At 47.4% G+C, this 20,849-nt stretch overlaps 1 protein-coding gene across 1 annotated transcript; it reads left to right on the top strand.

Moving 5' to 3' along the window:
• The first annotated feature begins 38 nt into the window (after nt 1-38).
• Nucleotides 39-15,433, top strand: LOC131562380 (D-beta-hydroxybutyrate dehydrogenase, mitochondrial-like). Its single transcript, XM_058812048.1, has 5 exons — nt 39-146; nt 4,040-4,150; nt 9,546-9,687; nt 13,274-13,426; nt 14,939-15,433. The coding sequence occupies exons 1-5, from the start codon at nt 48-50 to the stop codon at nt 15,418-15,420; spliced, it is 987 nt and encodes a 328-aa protein (XP_058668031.1). The 5' UTR covers nt 39-47; the 3' UTR covers nt 15,421-15,433.
• Nucleotides 15,434-20,849: the final 5,416 nt, after the last annotated feature.

The following is a 20,849-nucleotide window of genomic DNA, read 5'->3' on the forward strand; positions in this document are numbered from 1 at the left end:
GCGGGCCGGGGGCAGGGCCGGAGCGGCGGCGGCGATAGGCTGCGGCCATGCGGAGCGGCGCGGGGCTGCTGCCGGCGCTGGGCGCCGCGGGGGTGCTGCTCCTCCACCTCCTCCTCCTCCTGCGGCGGGCCCGCCGCGCCCTGCCCGTGAGTACCGCGGCGAGGGGCCGGGGCTCGCCCGGGGCAGAGCCCGCCGGAGGCGCCCCCGAGGCCCAAAATGGCGCCGGGCCGGGCCGGGCAGAGGCGCTGCAGGTGTCGAGGCCGGAGCCGCGCTGCCCGCGCCGGGCTGGGCTGGGCTGGTGGAGCCGACAGACGCTGTGAGGGGGGCGAAGCGCCGAGCTGGGCACGGCCCGGGGCGATGTGGCCCCTGCCTCGAGGCTCGGCCCGGCCGCGGTGCCGCGGGCGCTGCCCTCGGACCCCGCGGTGCGGCGGCTGTTTCCCCCCAGCAGTGCTTCACTGGGAGGGGGAACATGTTCGTATAATCATAGAATGGCTTCGGTTGGAAGGGACCTTAAAGATCATCCAGGTCCAACCCCGTCCCATGTGCAGGGACACCTTCCACTATACCCGGTTGCTCAGAGCCCTGTCTGCCTTGGCCTGGAACACTTCCAGGGATGGGGCATCCACAGCTTCTCTGGGCAACTTGTGCCAGGGCCTCAGCACCCTCACAGTTAAGATTTTATTCCCTAATGTCTTATCTAAACCTACTCTCAATTTAAACCCTTTCCCCCTTGTCCTGTCACTACATGCTCCTGTAAATGGCTTCCCCTCAGAAGTAGAAGGCCACAATTAGGTCATCCCAAATCCTTTTCTTTTCCAGGCTGAACAATCTAAATTCTCTCAGCCTTGTTTCATAGGAGAGGTGCTCCATCTCTCTGACCATCTTGGTGGCCTTCTCTGGATGCACTCCAACAGGTTCATGTGCTTCCTGTGCTGGGAGACTGAAGCTGGATGCAGCACTGCAGGGTGGGGTCTCACCAAAGTAGAGAGAGAATCACCTCCTTTGACCTGCTGTCCGTGCTGCTTTGGATGCCCAGGATATGACTTGCTCTCTGAGCCAATGTTTTTGCTTCAGGACCTCCAGCTCAGTCCTTCCCCCTAGAATGGCCAGATAACAGCTGTAGCCTCCCACTTCACTCCTTCACCCACTCTGCTTCTCTTACTTTCTCCATCCCTGTTCCACTTGAGAAAATACCTTCCCTTTAGTGAATATTTTCAGTTCTTTTTCCTGGGATTGAAAACCTCAACTTTCCAAACCCTGGAAAAAGGAACAAGCCAAGTTTACTTTGGAACTGCACTTATCCTAAAATCAATCTGTTTGATAACATCAGGGAATGGTCAGGGGAGCCATAAATGGGAACAGGATTAAAAAAAAAAAAAAAAATTAAGTCTAGGTAAGCATGCCATATTCCCACATTGTCTAGAGAGACAGGCTGAAAAAGTAGCTTCAGTTTCTTCAGTCTGTTCTGCAGTAAATATATAATTCTGATGGATCACCTGCATTAATAAAATAAATAATACTATTTAATAAACTGGCCATGTCCCAGTAGGAAATGCTGTGTACATCTGAGCTGACTGCAGGTTAAAATGAGGCTGCTCTGCTAGGGCTGCCTGAACTGTGAGTAATAGTGTTGTGGATCACACAGCAAGCATAGTGTTACTGTGCTCACATGCCACAGCAGCACCTCTGGTACAAGAAGTGCTCTAGCAGCCCCCAGGCATGCTGTGCCAGGCACCCTGGCAGCTCTGGAGTGCTGTCTGCCATGCAGTGTTTCCAGGCAGCCCTGTGTGACCCCGAGTGAGGGAGGCACCTAAGTTCCTCAGAATGCTCATTAAGGTCACTGTGCTGATAACTTATCCTCTCTGCCTGTCCCAGCATTGAGTCAAATTAAGCTGCAGATTTGCCGTATCAAACTTCAGGAACAGGCCCATTAAGCCTTATCTTAAGACTTGCAAAAGATAAGGGTGATTGGGCATTTCTGCATTCAGAAGTTTTCCTGGCATAGGGTCCCTTTGGCTGGGGATGGGGTTGATCCCTGCTGTCATCCCTGGAGCTCTGTGTCCATCAGGCATGGCACAGACAGGCACAGATGTGAGATCCAGTACATCCCTTGGGGTTTTGCATGCTCCTTGGTGCTGCTGGGGCCCCTGTCTGTTATGAGCCGTGATGCTGGAGTCACGTGTTTTATTGCCAGCTATTAGGGTTATAGCAAATAACAATCACAAGATCCTTTTCAAACTGTAAGTTGTCACTCACTTTCCTTACTATTAAAGGCAAATAAGAGGATTTTTAAACTCATTTCTGTCTGCATTTTGGTTGGTTGATTTTTTTTTTTTTTTTTTGACCTAATGATGGTTGAGGATTGGATATCTTCTTTGCTTGCCTGACCTGTGTTCTGGAAGTGATTACAGCTGCCTATTTCCTGCACACTAACTGCTCTTTTGGGAAGTCCCCTGCCTTGAAGATTTAGAGGCAAAGGCTTTAGGGAAATGAGAGAAAGAGAAAAAAAAAGTCAAATCCTTTTTTTTTTTTCCACAGGCCAGCTTGCTGAGTTATTGCCAGAGGTGACCTTGACAATTTCTGTGATCTGGTTAATGTTTGATTTTCATCTCTCTTAGAGTTGTGTCAGTCTAAATTAAATTCAGACTGAGCACTGTATATTTAATTCTCACTCATATTTTGTCCTTTAGCTGTAGCTATCTTTAGAGCTTTAATAGAGCTAGTCTGTACCTAGGTGCTCTTTGAGTATAGGTTATAGTATAATGTTACTGTGGGTGTTTGTATTATAAATGCAGGACAGACTTTTGATCAGTTCTTGTTTCAGCTGCAGCTCTTAACTCCCCTTTGAGAGCAGTTGCTTCAACATGAGTTATAGGACAGGGTGTAGCTTTATTTGCTTATTGTTCTCTGCTGAGGCTCACCCTGAGTTTGTGCAGTAATGCCCTGATCACTATCACCCTGCAATCGTTCCTTATTGCTGCTTTACTGCACCACATGTCAGCAAAGCAAGAGATGAGGGAGCAGTGGTGATTGACCCATTTCTCTCTGAAAATGTGTCTGACCAGCCAGTGCAATTCATACATAAATGTGTTCATATTCCAGCCATTGTGAATACACTAACAGGCAATATTAGCTGCTGATATCTCCAGGGAGATCTAACTGAACTCACTTCCTTATTGCATCCTCTGCATTTTTATTGCTGTATCATGTTATTGCCTCATGGATATAGTTTCAGTTTGGAGCATTGTGCAGCACAGCAGCTGGCAGCCTTCTAGCTGGGTTGTGTTAGCTCACATTGCTTCACACCTGTGGGGAGAAGATGGCTTTCCAGCAAAGACAGAAGTTGAATGGGCAGTGTTTTGCTGTAGCTTATCTTCAGGATTTGGGATTCTGCTTTCATATCTATCTCAACCCTGTGTTGTGTCATATCAAATGGAATATCAAATCTTCTTTCTCAATTTACCTGTCAGTCAAATGATAATGTAGGAGAGAACTGTAGGATTTGATAAGTTGTTCTTCTTAAAACTGCAGAGTTTCAGGAGGAAGGTCTAACCTGTAGTCACATTCCTGTGTGCTAAAATACAGCATGGAAAGTGGTGCATAGAGTGGGAGTAGGTGGGGAACAGGCAGCAGTCACTCAGCAGCTAAAAGAGCTGCTGTACAGTTCAAGCCAGTGACATCCTGCCATTTGGATGCTCTCTGTGCTGCTTTTTTCTTACTATGAACTGGTACACCATTAACTTCTTTTGAAATGATTCTGTTCTGCTTTGGCCACCAATACTTGAAAGGAATAGTTACTGCTCCAGCTCAGGTATCAAGGCAACACAAATTGCTACAGACAGCAACTGCATAAATTTGATTTCACAGTAGTTGGGAGGTGGTTGTGTTTGTGTACACAGGTGCCACTGTCACTTGCAGCAGGAATTGTACCTGCCCTGGCTGCAGGACTGCAAGTGGCTCCTGTGCTGTGGGGCAGGGTGGTGGTGGTGCCTGCATTGTAATATCTGATGATATCCTGTGACTGTTTTTCCTCACACAGGCTGAAGGAAAGGCGGTGCTAATAACAGGCTGTGACAAAGGTTTTGGACATGCTTTGGCAAAATGCCTTCATGCAAAGGGATTTACTGTTTTTGCTGGATGCTTGCTCATGGTGAGTGGAGAAATTAATAAAAATTTTTCTGATTAGAGAAAAACACTTCTCAAAAGAAAGCATCTTCATTTGCAGCCTCTATTTATCCTGGTTCAAGACCTGAGAGATGTGCAGTGGGCAGGGATTGTTACATTTTTGATTGCTTCATCTGCCTGTTGTATCTTGTACCTCATTCCTGTAATTGTGAGCTCTTTAGGGTAGGGCTCATCTGTCAACTGCATGTCTGTACAGTAGCTTGTACAGTGTGGCCCTGTTCACTGCTGCAAGCCTCTCAGAAATACCACAACACCATAAATCTGATAGGCCAAGATTGCAGTGGCACTGTGGCTTTTTGTCTTCCATGGCGTCCCTGTTGCTGTCTTTCACAATGTCATTTTTTGTGGACACCCTCCCTAAACTCATCTCCAAGCTGCCTCTTCTGCATTATTAAGGCTCTGTTTCCAAAATGTCATGCAACTGTGCTTCTGCAGCTTCTGTACAAGCTGTTCAGTGTATGGATAGCTGAATAAACAAATTTACCATATATTTCTGACATCTTTAGGTCTGACTTCCTGTCACATGTGTTTAGCAGGTGGCATCACTTGTAAGAGATAAGTTTAGACACACTAAATCTGAAGTGGTTGCAGACTCCTCATTCCAATCCCTGCTCATGCAAAGGACTTACAACTTAGTGTTGTGAAACCCTTTTTAAAAACTGGGCTGCCTCCACTGCCATGTCAGCTGGGATTTTACCTTTAGTATGCATTTTTGCTGTATTGCTAGTCAAAACTGTGATTTCTGACCTGAATTGTTCAAAATCATTTAACAGTCACTCATTTCTCCATTTGAAGATGATGACATCAGCACAGGTGCTCAGGGCATGATGACTACAGATTTTAGAGTACTGTGGAAGGTGAGAACAAACAAGGGTGGCCTTCTCTGCCTGTGTGATTGTGGCAGACATTACGTTCTTCCACCACACCAGAAGGGAAAGTTATTATCAGCTGACATATTGTGTAACTTGAGAGCAAGAGAGTCCTGTTGGATTACTGCCACTGTTTGGAAATTTCCATAAGGAGCCTCTGTAATTCCTTCAGTAATCATGTCATTTGCTGCTTTGGGATGCCTGTCTCAGTGCTGATGGCAAGTCAGGCACTCTGCAGAGCAGCAGATGTAGGGAATGGAAAGGAAAGGGAAAATAGGGTGGCTGAGGGAGCTGTTTGGAAGGCACATGCTAGTGTAGAGCAGAGAGGGACAGGCTCCATTGGAAACTCCATAAAGAGATGAAATGCTCCTGAAGTGAGGCCTGTTTGCTTGCTTGCTTCATTCTTGTGAGCTGCTGTAGGTTCCCAGCAGGGCCAGAGCAGGTGTGGGGGCAGTTGTCATGAAGCAGATGCCAGGCTCATAGTTCACACCTAGTTAGTCCATCACCACTTACATGCTTTTATACAGAGAATTAAAGGGTCCCTGATGTACTATACCCCCACAGACAGCTCTTTAATTAAATACATCATAACAGACTGTAAGGTGCATCAGGAGCTTCTTAATGATCAGGAGCTTCTTAAAGCTCAGACAGTCAAATATAAAGTTACAGGAATAAAAAGAATATTGCATGCAGGCTGGGATAGAACTGGAAAGGATCAAATGGAAAAGAGATTACATTAAGCAAGGGCAAGTAAGTCTACTGAGAAGGTTTCTGTTAATATATAAGGATTAAGATGGAAAAACCACACAGAAATAGATTATTAAATAACCTTAAAAGTAGAAATTACGGGAAAAGTTGAAATAATAATTGTTTTATTTTCCTTGACCTTATTGAAAAAAATAATAATTTTTTTGTGTCCCTACTGCCAGATGTTATCATGACGACTGTAGGCAAGAAAAGGTAAAGAACAAGGGATGTTTATATATAAATTAATGTGCTCAAGTTCACCAGGCCTGGTGAAATATACTTAAGGGCATTTAGAGAATGAGCCATTGTGATTTCTGCCCCATGGGTGATATTTTCAAGAGCACCTGGAAGCCAGGGGATTTCCAGAAGCCTGGAAGAGGACAGATATCATACCTCCCTTCCCAAAGGAGCTAGACCTCTGGAATTGCCAGCCAGGCAGCTCACCTTCAGTGCACTCGATGCAATTGCCACACACTGCCCTGTCAGTTTTACAGATGACTGCATCATAGTGTGATGCACTCTGCCTGTATAAGTTTACTGGGAACAAACTGTGCTGGGTCAATCTAATCTCATTTTGGCTAAGCAACAGAGTGGCTGAAGGGGAAGGAATCAATGTATCCCAGTAAGTGTTTTGTCACAGTTTGTTACAGTCCCTCATGATAGTCTCATGAGCAAAATCATCCTCTAAGTGACTGCTGTTTAGTCCCAGGACCATATCCTTGGAAGACCATAGCCCAGAAGAGTTTGCACTCAGAAAAAAATATGCACAGAAGCATGCAGAGAAGATGATAGGCCTTTTGGGGAACAGGGTTGAAAATGATCCTGGCAGGTCAGATGGAGTCTGAAGGCAGTTCCAGTGGTTTGGAATGCAGCAAGGACAAGCACGAGGTGTTCTGCTCAGGAAGCGCAGGAAGGCAGCGCCTGCATTGGCAGCAGGCTGGGAAGGAACGGGCGCACACGGGGCAAGGTGCCTGCATCCATGGAGCTCAGCATTGTTCATGGCTTCCTGCTTCCCCCTGACATCCCACTGAGCTGAATGTGATCCTGAATCCCAGGAGCTTCCCTGGGAAAAAGCCATGGCTGTGTCTCTAACAGGGGGGCTCTTCCCTGATGAACATCTGTGTGATCTGCCTCTCCTCAGCACCACTGCACTGGGATCCTCCAAACCAGAACAGGGGAAAGGAGCAAAGAAGGGAAGGGGAGACAGCCAAAAGCTGGAGCAAGTTGCCTCAGCTGGGTATAGGGGGTTTGTGGAGCTGCTGGGCTTCTCAGCCAGGAGCATCCCCTGCTAGGCACAGAGCCTGCAGGGCTGCCAAGGCAGGATAACCAGGGCATAGGAGATAGCTGGGAGGAAACCACACAGTCCCATTGAAGGCCCATGGAGAGAGCCTGGGCAGCAGGCTGGGCTGGAACACGATGGCTTTAAACTCTTATGGAGCTGGGAAGGGGAAGCTGGGAGATTTTTTGAGGACAAAAATCAGCAAAGGGAAGCGGAGAGAGGCTTTGCAGGAGCAGTTGAGCCATTGCTGCCAGCACCTCACTTGATTTGTGCTGCTGTGTGGCTCCTGCTGGGGAAGATCACAAAGATCATCCCTGGGAGAACAGTCTGGCTGCTCCCATGGGAACTGCTCTAGGTGTTATCCCAGCCAACAAATCTACCATTTTAAAAACAAGGAAGAAGTATCACATAGAACCTAACAAGGAATGTACTTAAAGCCCTGAAGACCACAGAACATAGGATTATGTTCAGTTGCTTCCATAAAAATCTGGAGCTGCTCCATTTGTGGTGTTCTGGACAAACAAATTGAGCACTTTGTTTTACAGTTAAATAGTGGCTAAGGTGGTGTGTGCAACTATGAAAAGTGGTCCCAATTGATATTGCATGTTGAAGTCAGTCTTCCAAAATCAATATGTTTTGTCAATAATGAGTAAATTGTAGCTGGGAAGGTTGCAGATAGAGTTGCACTGATGATAGAGGAAAATTAATTTCCATATTAATAATACAAACAATTTTTACTGGATTTTTAAGTTGCCAGCCTATGACTTTGTTTCTTAAAAAGCAGTGGAAAGATTTCTTCTTTGTTTTATAAGTATTATGCAAGATTAGAAAAAAATGCAGGGAAAGGTCTTTTCAGTGCTCAAATGACAACTGGCACTTACATGCAGGTACAGTTATGGCTTTTTATATAGGTACAATAAATCTCTCTATTTAGAAGCTGAATTTGCTCTACTTTACACACTATTAAGTAGTGAAAATTTGCTTTATAAAACTGGTGAGATGCAGGAGCATCTTCCAGAAATACATTGAGGCATCATACAACTCTCATCTGTTTCAAAGGGAATATAACATTTTGGTGACCGTGCTGTTGACTATTTGTAACACCACGTGGAGATTGTTTTTGTGGCTAGATAAGAGGGCCAACACAGCCCGTCACACACAGCCCGTTTGATGTGCATTAGAAAAGCTTCCAACTTTGTTTGCTGTTCTTGTACTGGGAAAGAAGTTGGTTGTGAAATGACATGCAGCCATGGGGCCAAGAACTCATTCCTACTATTGTCATAATGCCAGTGTAACTATATATTGATTTCTAAGAGAACTGCCCTCTTTTGCTCATGTTTGTGATGGACATTTCAGCTCTTTTCCTTCATTATGTGTCATTGTTCACTGGACTGAAGGTGGAGATGAGGTGTTGTATACTCTATGAATTAAATAGCCTGAGATATTTATAAAAACGAAGCAGTGACATGTTTTTTACATCTGCCTGACTGCAGAGGCTGCTGAGCAGGTGACTGTGGGTGGGTTGCTCGCCTTGTTTGCCCTTGTGCTGTGGGAGGTGGTATCAAGTGATAAAGGAAGAGTGGCAGCCAGGCATGGTGACTCACCAATTCATAATTTCTTCCTCCCTAATGAGGCAGAGCTTGTGATTCAGGGAATAGTTTTGTGAATAAATCTCAAGCCTGCTGTGGAACTGTGTTGCTAATCTGTGCTCTTTTCACTTTTATTTGTTATTTACTACCTGAGCAAGGCTCTAAGGCTTAAGCAGCAATCTTGCCTGGAAGTGAGCAGGTAAAATTTGGAATTTTAACTGTGTTTACATTTCACTAAACAAACAAACAAACAAACAAACAACAAAAAACCAAACAAACAAAAAACCCACAGTAGTAACAGAATCTCTAATGATAACAGTGGGATGGGGAGGAAAGAAAGGAAAAGGGTGAAAAGGAAAGTAGAGCCATGAAGTTCTTATTGCCTATTGAGTGGTAAAGAAAAAAAGTTCTTTCTTCCTGAGCCAGAATCTCCTTTCATGCCTAATGTCTGTAATTGTGCTGCTGTGTAGCAGATCTTCACTGAACAGGTATTCCTGAACATCTGACTCCAGTTCCTGTACAAGTTATGTTACCCGTAGAGCACAGAGACTGAGGCTGTGGAGAGGCACCCATGGTTCTCCCCTGCTGGCGCAATATTTCAGCATGTTAGGGATGTGAAACCCATCATGAGGAGCCAAAAGCAGGGTGGGCTCTGTGATGCTTCAGGGCATTGGGTCACTGATGCAGTTCTGGAAGTGGTGCTGGAGGGAACAGGAGGGTGGCACACTGGTTTGTGCATAGTTGTGCACCAAGTTTACACCTGTGTATGCAGTTTCAGTAGCTTCTGTTTCCTGTCCATGTAAATATACGTGGCCCCAAGCTGCATTGCTGTTCTTGGTCCATCTTAGTGGGACACCCTAATGTTCTGTTGGACAGGATGAGAATGGAGATGGAGCCAGGGAGCTGAGGAACATGAAGTCTGAGCGGATGAAAGTGCTACAGATGGATGTGTGCAGTGACCAGGAGGTGGCTCGGGCTGTGGATTTTGTGAAGAGGACCTTGAAGGAGCCAGAGGAAGGTATGTAGGGATCTTTTGCTCACAGAATCCTTTCTGCAGAGCAGACCATGCATTTACCAAGTCTTTCTCTCTATGGACCACCAAAAGAGGGTTAACAAGCCTGAAGGCCTGTGACAGTATGTGGCTAGCAGTCAGGCTGTGCTGTTCTCGGGTCAGTGAGGACAATTGTCTTGTTATTGATGTGGCAGCCACATGGAAAGAGACCAAGACTGGCTGGAGGATTAGGCTTTAACTGCACATCCCATAAAAAGCCATGAGTGGCAGCTAGCCCACAAGTATCTGTGTCTTTGTCCTTGAATGTCTGTGAAGGACACAGAACAGCCAGAGCCTGATCCCTTCCTTGCACTCCTGCCACATGTGCTCCTAGCTCACGCAGACCTTGCAAGTGACCCTGCTAATGAAGAGGTGATGGGCTCTGGCTGCTTACTGCTGCTGTCCCCTCTGCTGTGTGGGTACAACTGAGTGCTGAGCTGGAGCACAGATTTGAACTGCCCCCAATCCTGGATTAATCTTCAGTCAGATCAATCCATGTTTTTAGTTTGCCATGCAACATCCCAGAGGTGATGTATAGTGGAATCCAGGGTAGGCTTGGCAGAGGTGACCTTAATCCACATGTCAACTTAAGCATGAGTCCAACTCATGGATCCCAAAGGCATGTCAAGGGAGATACGGGTTCTTTCCTTCTTTGAAGTGCTTTGGCAGTGGGATGTGAGTTTACAGTCAGAGCCTGATGTGACACCACCTGACTTCTTCCCATGTGATGAGGTGAGACTTCTTGCCCTGCATAGGCTTTTCTGCAGCCTCTGTGCCAGCAGCAAGCTGGCCAGCAGCTGTAGACACAGGCTGAGGGTGAACCGAAGTCTGACATCCGTGGCTTCAGGACTTCAGGGTTGTGACTTGAAGGTGGTTGCTCATCTTGAAGCTTAGATGAGTCTGCCATGGCCCTGGTTTTGTTCACAGCAAGTGTGAAGCTAGTAAATAACAGCAGCTTTAATCTTCATGCAGATTACGTGAGCACACCTTTCCTAAAACAAGCATATGAAATGTAACTGAGTAATGTACCAGCTCTGATCCCACACATGTTCTCTCTGCATGATTTTTCTTCCTACACAATCACCGAGCCCTCGTCCTGCTTTTCGCAGCTTCTTGAGCTTTTCCTGAAGAGCCCAGCAACAGCAGTGGTAGCAGAAAGCCTTTTTCCACTGAGTGAAAGCTTGGAATGGAGCAGCTCTATTGCTTCTATAAATGCAGCAGTGTTTGCAAAACTGTGTGTGTAGCAGGGACAGAGAAGGCTTGCATCCCTGATCAGCAAGTTGGACTGGTTCCTCCTGTAGCTGTTTGCCTCAGCACTGTGTACAAAGAAACAAAGGCTTCTTTTTAGGCCCATAGGTGTGACTGAGGTTTGAGGCTTCCCAATAAATAGTGCTCAATAAATAGGTACTGGAACATAAAGACTACTGAGACTGAGGTGCCTTGCACAGAGGTGTGGTTGCACACTGAATGGGGCCCCAGAGGAGTTGGTGCAGAACAGGTTTGGGACTCTGCATTTCTTTATACCTCTTCTCCCTGTGCTGTGCACATAAGGCTGAACTCTTTGGATAGGAGTGCCCATTTGTTTTTGGTCTCATGCAGCTCCCACTGTATTTGTTGACTCTAGAAACGTAATAGTGATAAGGCTCTGCTCAATAAACACACTGCTGTCCAGCAAACAGTCCTGTGACTGAGCTCCCCTCAGCACTTTGTAACGTGCCCTGATCTGTGAGCAATGAAATTCCAACAACAAATGATGGTAAATAATGATTCAGGGACGTTCATGAGAACTAACATCACAACCCAGGAAATGGGAAATTGCACAGAAATTTACAGGAATTTGGTAAGGAATGCTATGCAGAGGTCAGTTTGTGACCGACAGTTTGTCTTTGGTAAATTCCTGCCAAATTTTCTTAGAATGTTTTTTTGTTCGTGGTGAAATTACTCTGAAATTACAAAAGGATCCCATTCAGGGTGAGATGCTGTTCTGGATGCAGATCAGTGTGAATTTCAGTCATCTTGCCTCACTACAACTGGGAGCCACAGCTGTACACAGCTGGAAACAGCCTTCAGGGAGAACAACCTTAGCTGGGAACAGGGCAGGGTTACTGGGCCCATGTGAGGGCACAGTCAGTCTGCCAAGGGCATGTTGATGTTTTTAAGTGCAACGGGAGGTTAATGCCATTGCACATTGGCAGAGTATTGCAATTTGCTTATAAGACTATGTTTGGTAAAATACATGGTTACTATCTGACTGAATCAATACAGGGTGAAAGTTAAAAGACTTTCATGCATCAGAATAGGGAAGCCATGGAGCAGAGGCAGGGCAAATAGCCCAAAAGTTTTTGAGAGAGAGCTTGATAACATTTATCAACAGGGTGGCATGACATTGGTGCTTTTGATAGCAATGTTGGAGCTCCGTGGACATAAAGACTCCTTCTTAGCCCTGTTAGTTCTTGGTAAGAGGAAGGTCCTGGAGTGGAAAGGGGCCCCAACTTCAACTGAGTCTAATGCAGCCCCAACAGGTCAGCCCTGACTCCAGCACAGTGAAAAATAACCATGGTGTAAGGGAGGACATCTAATGAGGAGCAACTTTGTTGTCTTGTTCCAACTCCTCTGTTTGTTCCTCGTGCAATTTATGGCTGCATAGTCCCATGCTTCAATAAATCCGTGGAGTATGGACTCAGCCCTACAGACAGTATGGACAGTATGGATTCAGCCCAGCCCCACAGACAGTATGGACAGTATGGTTTCAGCTCTACAGACAGGATGGACAGTATGGATTCAGCCCTACAGACCTTTGCCACTGGGAGTCCTGCAGCAATCGCTTTGAAGAGTCAAGTCCTTGCTGACCCGTTAAGTCCCGACATGTAAAGGGTTCATCACAGAAGCTCTTGGGAAGTGCAGTCAATTTAATTTTGACAGGACTGCATGTGCAAAAGACATTAATTTTTAAATTCCACTAGTTGTAAGGGTTGGTTGTAAGTTTGCTAGCTCCTGATAAAGTTAGGGTTGAGGGAAACCAAATACTTGGACTAAAACACAGCAGCTGTTAACCAGGCCATGAATGTACAGATCAATACCATGTACCATCCAAACAGCAAGCCAGAGTTGTGAAGGGGATTAAGAAATCAAAAATACCTGTTTTCTTTCCTTTTTTTCCCCCTTTCCCTCCTAATTGTTGGAGAAAGTCCAACCCCTTCCAAATTGCAGAATTCATTATAAAGTCACTGAGTGGAGACAAACCTCGGATCAAGAGGAGGCTTAAAAGAGAGCTAGATGCAGCCTTATAAAGCCCTAGAAGAGCGCTTGACTGTACAGGAGATGGTCAAGAGACAATACTTGTGTGGCCCCATCACTTTCCCTGATGTTCCAAACAAGCCCCTGGTGGAAGAAGAACATATTTCATCTCCTTGCTGGATTTTTTTCTACAACTTATTTCTATGAAAGTACCCAGTTTTTTGTTAAGGTTTTGGGTTACTGTGAACAACAAGGAAAGTGTTTTCTCTGTGACACTCTTCCTTGTCCCAGTCTTTAACCATGTGTTTGTTGGCAGGTCTGTGGGGCCTAGTGAACAACGCTGGCATCTCAACCTTTGGAGAGGTGGAATTTGCAAGTTTAGACAACTACAAGGAAGTGGCAGAGGTCAACCTATGGGGAACTGTGAGGGTGACAAAAGCTTTCCTGCCCCTCATTCGCAGAGCTAAAGGTACATGCTGGGCAGTGGGTAAGGCTCAGAGCTTTTGTAGCACAGCAAAGAGATGTAGGTAGAAATGCAAGCTGTACTTGGGGGAATGCCTGTGCAGGCCAAGGAGGGTTTCTGAGGATGCCATGTAAGCATTTGGTAGTACAGACTATTCTTGGGACAGGCCAGGCACCTACACAGCAAACATCCAAGATATCAGAGACTTTTGTGCAGTATTGGCAGATATCACACAGACAAGATAATCCAGAGTCCACAGAGTGGTCATGTTTGGATAACTGCATCTTCTCCCTTCATGTTGTTCCATTCACAGATGACTTCAGGTAGTGACAGAATAAATGAGATTAAATGACAGCCATTTCAGATGTCTTACAGGACAATGGTATTGTCAAAACTCTTTGTTTTATATTGAGAAAAGATATGTATGAGCAGAACTCTGAAGAGCTTCTTTATTTAGCATGTGTGGGAATGATGGTATAGGTGTGTGTTCTGGGAGGACAAAAGGGGGTATATTAAGAAGATTGCTCAGATGCCATTCCCAGACAGCAATTAACCACTAAACGAGCTCTATCTCACTACAAAAAGTATGTTACCCATCAGTTCAGCAGGTGGATCTCACAATCCCTCTAAGTTACACTTAGGTCTGGAATGAGACAGTAGAGCTGTCCACTTGTTTCTCAGCTGAAATTTCGAGCTGCAGAAGGGTATTGTGCTCCCTGGCTGTGAAAATGCTCTCTGTAAAAATAGCTGGTGGAATTTGAAGGGCTTGTTTGCAAGTGTATCTGAAACCATAGTGCACATAGTGCTGAGACACACAGAGGAGTGACCACTGCTGTCATTGCCCTAAGGCAGTGCCCCGAGGGCTTGTCATGGGCTGTTGGCAGGAATTAGGACAACTGCTCTTCACTGCCTGTGAACAGCAGCACATCAAGTCTCCCCTTGTTTGTCCCAGGAATGGCCACTGTAGAGACTTGTGGCTGACCAGCTGGTTGAGTGGGTTGTGCTGCTCATGCTGCAGGTGCAGAGAAATCTCTACTCACTCTCTGCCATCCAGCTCAGGTCTAAAAGTACACACATGTGTTAGGCAGATGAGCTGTCAAGCTTGCAGAAAGAACTAGAACACTTGGATGAAATCACACAGAGTTGTGAGCTTTGCAGCTCATGACACTCTAGGCTGGGAGCTTGAGCCCTTCTCTAGCTAGACACATGGGTGAGGCACACTCCAGAGAACACACAGCTAACAGTCTCGAAGATCATGGTACTTCCCTGCTTGGAAACGAGGAGGGAAATGTCTTGTATGCTTGGTGATTTCTTTGATGCAGAGGTAGGCATATGCACCATCCCCTGGAGAACAGGGGTTAGCCTCGCTTGAGGCAGGAGAGAAATCTCCATGACAAGGGTGTGTGTGTTCAAGATTCAGATTTTACAAATCAGCATCATCCCACTGAGTACCTTTCACTGGGATGTTCTGGCTGCTGCTTGTGCAGCTCATCCCCGTCCCTGCTGGTTTCTCTCTAGGCCGTGTGGTGAACATCACGAGCATGCTGGGCCGCATGGCGAGCCCGTCTCGCTCGTGCTACTGCGTGTCCAAGTTTGGGGTGGCGGCGTTCTCGGACTGCCTGCGGCAGGAGATGTACCGCTGGGGCGTGCGCGTCGTCCTCGTCGAGCCCAGCAACTTTGTGGCAGCCACGGGCATCCTGACGGCGGCCGGCATCGACAGGCAGGCCCAGGCTCTGTGGAGCGGGGCCACCCTCGCCGTGCGGCAGGACTACGGCCGCGAGCACTTCGCCCGCCACGTGGCCACCATGAAGTCCTTTGTGAGCAGCGGCCTGAAGGACGTGTCTCTGGTCTTGAACGCCATCACTGAAGCGCTCACGTCCCCGCGCCCCAGGAACCGCTACAACCCCATGGAGATGTACTGGTGGGTGAGGCTGCAGGTCATGACCCACCTGCCCACAGCCATTGCCGACTGGCTTTACATCCCCGGAGCCACGCTGTAAGCAGGCATCCCTCAGGCATCCCTCCAGGGCTCACACACAGGCTAGGCCTCACCTCTGCACTCCTTGCTGCTGTGTCTCCCCTGGAGATGCATGTGCTTCCACTTTCAAGTCCTGTGTTGTGGAATGCTAGAACTGCATGGTTTTGTGGTTTTTTTTCCCCCCCTCATTCTTGTTGTTTGCATTTCTTGCTGTGCTGATTAAAGTCGAAAGGTGTTTTCCTCTTAACTATGGAGGAAGCAGAGGAAAGTAAATATAACGTGTCAAATATGTGGCCAGTGTAATTAGGTCAGCAGATAAATTTGGCTTATTAATGGGCTCTTGCTTTTCCTTACAAGGGCAAACTGCTAATAGCAGAGCAAAGCTGTTGCTATGAGATGGCTTGAAGGGAGAAACTAAAATGGGAAACAAAAGCAGAGTTTTCCATTCAGTTGAAAATGGGTCAGTCACAGCCTTCCATTGTTTTCCTGATACTGCCAAGAAGTTCTGCTGTGCTGTGACTGTCTGCTCTTTCCAGGGAAACTGCAACACTGCCTCTAAACAGCCTCATTACCTAGCTGTAAAGAAGGGTTCTTCCCTCCCAGCACTGTGGCCAGGAGATGCCAGAGCCAACAACTGGGCACATGATGGGCAGTGAAAAACCCTACTAATAATGAGGTCTGAGCCATCTTTCAGCAGCCCCTCTCCACCTGCTGCTGCTGAGCTTTGTGGGACAGAGTTTAAGCTGATGCAGCAAACAAATTTGGTTTCTTGGACTACTACCTTACATGCCTGAACTACTCAACTGTGATACAGACATTGCCCATCCATCCCCATTCCCCTCTGGCTGGTGAGGGAGATGCTGTTGGCTTTTCCAAATCAGTTTTTTCATTTATCCTCTGCATTTTAATAGTATGGGGCACTGTGCAGCTAGTATGGCCTGACTATGAGCTCTGGAAGGATGCTTTAAGGGACACATTTCCTATTTTTAATATTGCACAATGAAATCTCCATGTCACACAATCATCTTCTCAATCTACCTCTTGATAACTGATATGATATATCTCACCCAGTATCCCAAAGGGTCTCTTCTGTTGGCCACATGCAGGATTTCAATAATGTTTTCCAAGTGCATGGCTGCCTGCCATGCCCCATTCCCTGTGTTCCAGTGGTGACCACTGGTGGAGCAGCCAGTGAGTTGCAGGCACTGCTGGCCAGGCCGGGACCTGAGCCTCTCACTCTTAGGGACCAGCTTTTCCTTCCACTCTTTTGCCTTATGTGAGATTAAGTGGCTGTGAAAAGAGCATGTTGATTGCTCTTTCTTCATCTGCCTCTGCTAGCTCTGACTTGGAAACTGTGCCTTAAAGTTTTTGTATACCACTGTCTGCAAATTCTTGGAGTCTGCATGCAGCCATGAGTGCTGTGATGCCTTCAGGAGGAAAGCAGCTTTCCCTTGGAGATGCTGTCAAGGCAGCTTGTCTTAAAAGTAACAACTGCTAGAAATACTGCTGTGCAGTTTGTGTCTTTTGCAGATCATCTGCACATGAAGATTTCCTGGGATTCAGGACCCAGAAAGATCCCACTGAAGTGCAGCTTCAACAGTGATCACTTCTGCCCCCTGCCCTGTGAAATGTGATTAATGTTAAGTAGCTCTGATTTGCACAGAGAGAAAAATAAATGGTAAGATTTTTAAAGCATATGTCTCTGGCTCCAGTGCTCATTTCTACATTTGTTTTCCCACCTCCTTTGAATCTGAGGTTGGGATTTAATTAGGTTCAGTAATTAAGGAAGTGGTTTAATAATAACAATTAATGATGTTTCAGCAGGTAGTGGGTTTGTGGAAGCTCAGTGAGAACTGCCTGGAGCAGAATGGGCAGCATGGCCCATTTCCTCAGCAGCAGGCAGTTAGAGAGGCCTCTCTGTAAACACTGTCAGTGTTTGTATTTTGTGTGGTTTCCCTCGAAGGAGATGGTTTAGAGCAGTGCTGTGCATTATTCATTGCCTCAGCACTCTTCATGTAACTCATCCAAGGGCTACAGCTGCCTGGTAATACGGATTAGCTCCTCTCACAGACAGAACGGAGACTGGAGAGCCAAGAAGTGTCCCAGGCCATGCAAGGACCTCGTGGTTGAGCCAGGGTTAGGATTTCACAGCATGTGAGCCCCAGTCCCCTCCTGTGCCCCCTGAGAAGTGCTCAGGAGGGCTGTTAGTGCCTGATCTGGTTTCTGCCTGGGAGGGGAGCTCTGGCTGTCTGGGAGAGAGAAGAGTACATGTCTCACGCCATAGAGGTGCACTAATATGGCATTGAGGGCAGATTTTTGTTCTGCTGGTGAGTAACAGAGGGAAGAAAACTCAATTCCAGTTGACAGTGACCTTCAAAGCCTGAGGACAAAAGAGAGAAGTCCAGTGAAATCCCATGGAAGCCCATGCTCATTGCTGCGGTAATATCCTACAAGAAATTACGGTGCCAAAGCTTGCCATGGCTTTTTTTTTTTCAAGCACCAGCTGCTGAGGCTGTGGCACTGTCCCACCTTTTTCTGCATGTTTCTCACAGTGCTTTGGATGGTCCAGCTCCTTAGTGCACCCCTTAGCCTTTGTGAAGTGATCCTGGTTTTCCCTTCAGATCCATAGCTTCTCTGTGATGGCACTAGGAGCCAAGAGGTGGCCAGTCCTCTGCATGAGGTCCTGCCTTGCTCAGGGAGGTGCTGCTCAGCCCTCTGCCAGTGGCCAGGGCAGTGCCTGTTGGACCTTTGGGGTTTCTGCAGGGAGCTCTGCTCTGCAGCACCCAGCTCTGCAACAGTGCCCCCCAGTGCACCCGCACACGGGAGGCTTGCTCAGCCTTTTGGAAACTTGAAGACCTCAGAAACTCAGGATGGGTTTATCTTCCTAGCTTAAAGATCCTCCTTAAACATGCTGGTGTAAATAGCAACAGCAGCACCTGTGCTTCTGGCTGGGGTTTTGAAACACAAGTTTACAGCTTCTTGTGTAACCACAATGCTGAAAAATGTCCAAACCAATACCAGCAGGTTTCTCAGCCAGCAGCCTGAGCTCTGGGTATTGGAGAGATGCTACAAATAGAGAATTTGTAAGAGAGCCAGCTCCACCTCCAGGGCCTGGCCTGGAGCCAGATACAGTTAATTCATTCTCAGCAGCGTTGGAAGGGCCACAGGGATGTTACTGATACAGCCCTATCATCCTCTCCCCTGGTGCTCTTTGAGGCAAGAGCAGACCTGTGTTTTCACCTCAAAATACTGATAAATAATACCTCAGCGCTGACAGCAGCTTATCAGAAGGCACAAAGTAGCTGTGTGTGCAGGTCTCCTGCAGCATCCAGTGCCTTCTCCTGTGGTGTCTTGAAGGGAAGAGCTCTCCAGAGCCCTTGGCAGGATGGTTGGCAGCATCATCCTGCCAGTGCCGAAGGCAGCTCTGGGCACAGTGCCTGGCTGAGCCAGGGTTCAGTGCACTTATCACAGCATGCTGCACTGAACATGCCTTAATCCACTGCCTGCAGGGCAGCTTAATTTGGTTCCCTGAGGGTGCTTTGTCTCACTGCACTTTCTCCCAACACAGCAGTGACAGAGGGGGTCTCTGCCCACCCCCTTGTGCAGTATTGCTTTCCTCTGCCCTTACAGAGAAGCTGACTGTGTTTTGTCCCCATATGTATGGCCGGGGGGGCATTCCCCAGCCAGCATGAGACAAGGTTGTCCATCCCCATGAGCATGGCCCCTGGTATGAAAACTCTTTCTTGTGCAGGACCTAGCAGATGATGTTGAGGAGGGCAGTGGTGTTTCCCAGGTGTTTCCAGCTCCAGCACACAGATGGAACAGATGTGGTTGCCTGAGATCTTCCTTCACTGTGTTTGACAAGACATCAGTAAAAGTCAAAATGGGAAAAATGAAAGAATTTTTGGTTTGGTTGTTAAGACAGTGTTCAGCAGAGGAACTAGGTAAGAGCTGGTCTGTTTTAATGGTTTAGTGGGGACTGAGATGAAGCACTTCTGGCCCTGACACTGCTACAGGTTCGCTAAATGCCCTGAATAAATCACTCTACCTGCACCAAGCTCCCTTACTTTCCCAGCTGCCTCTGCCACCACCCTGCCCATGCTGGAGTTATTGTTATAACTGATGCCAGAATAGGTATTATCCCCCTTCCCACAGGCTGAATTACTTTTTGTGGTAGAATAATACATGTGGTGACTCCAGTCTTCTGCATGAAGGCTGCTACAAGTGGCTTTTAAAGTCCTCTGAATTGTTGGATCTGCAGGGAGGAAGGTGCCAGGGGTGAGGGCAGGCATTAACACCACAGTGCTGCTCTTAAACAGGCACCAAGGTTAACCATCACCCCACAGGCACCTTGCCCAGGGACCTTGAACAGCAGCTTGGGGAAAACTCTGCACGGTCTATTACTGCACACCAGGGCTGTGGGTGGTACCTATCACCTTTTGGGGTCAAGTGCTGCAAGAGAAGTCATTTTCCTGGTCAGACTTTAACCAGGGTTACTATGACAGTCAGTCAGCAGGCTGTTCTTGTGTCTTCTTCCTGGTTTCTGCTTGCTCAGAGGTGTTGAAGCATACAGAGCACAGCAAAGCACCTTCCCTTTCCAGCTCTAATGAGAGAGAACCATTGCTCCAGGAAGCATGACTAAGGAGGGAACTGTTGGGAGAGGGAATGCACCCTGGAAAGGCCCCATGGCTCCATCACTCACTGCAGGGAGGGATGTGTCAGTCCCTGTGTCCCTCTGGAGACATCCAGTGGGTGTCTGGAGTATGGCTGCACAGCTCTCCTCCCTGGGGAAAGCTGGTGCAGGTACTTGGCCTGGCAGCCCTCCAAAGAAGAAATGTGGGTCAAGTACTCCAATACAGCTGAGGTGCACTTTGGTAATGAGGAAGTGCCTGCAGAAAATCTGCCTGGGGACTCAGAAAAGGCTTCAAGGTAGCAGTGGCCATCTTTAAAGAGGGTGAAATGTGTGGTGTCTTGGCTGTTGGCACAAGGTGGCTTTGAAGAGCTGCAGGACACAGTCAGCCAGTGGGTGCAGTGGTCTGTCCATCCCAACAAGGGACTCCAGCACTGAGTTTTCTCAGGGCCAGCACTGGTGTGGGGATGGAACCAGTGCTTTTACTGGGAGCTGCTGCCACACCATGTGCACACACAGGAAATGCTTCTCTCCCCATCTTTCCCATATACACTCAGCCCACACACTAAGTCACAACCTCCTCCCCTCCCTGCACATGTTATTTTGCTGTACCTTTATCAACAAGCAAGTCCCTAAGACTCTGTAGCCCAAGAGCATATCTGGACCTTCTTTTTGCACCACTGCCACTTTCACAGCCCTGAAGCACACATGGCTTGCCTGGTTCCCCCAGGCCTTGGGGACACCTGCAGGGGATGGCTGCTCCCTTCCTGCAGCACTAACAGGCACTGGGAGGAGCAGGAAGCCCCCAGCTCCTGCTTCAG

The sequence above is a fragment of the Ammospiza caudacuta genome, chromosome 11 (assembly GCF_027887145.1).
Source record: "Ammospiza caudacuta isolate bAmmCau1 chromosome 11, bAmmCau1.pri, whole genome shotgun sequence".
Classification (NCBI taxonomy): domain Eukaryota; kingdom Metazoa; phylum Chordata; class Aves; order Passeriformes; family Passerellidae; genus Ammospiza; species Ammospiza caudacuta.

Excerpts from the sequence above, each read along its gene's own strand:
- LOC131562380 (XM_058812048.1), top strand. The coding sequence starts at position 48 with ATGCGGAGCGGCGCGGGGCTGCTGCCGGCGCTGGGCGCCGCGGGGGTG. Across the intron at positions 4,151-9,545 it reads TTGCTGGATGCTTGCTCATG|GATGAGAATGGAGATGGAGC; the intron begins GTGAGTGGAGAA and ends TCTGTTGGACAG. Across the intron at positions 13,427-14,938 it reads CCTCATTCGCAGAGCTAAAG|GCCGTGTGGTGAACATCACG; the intron begins GTACATGCTGGG and ends GTTTCTCTCTAG.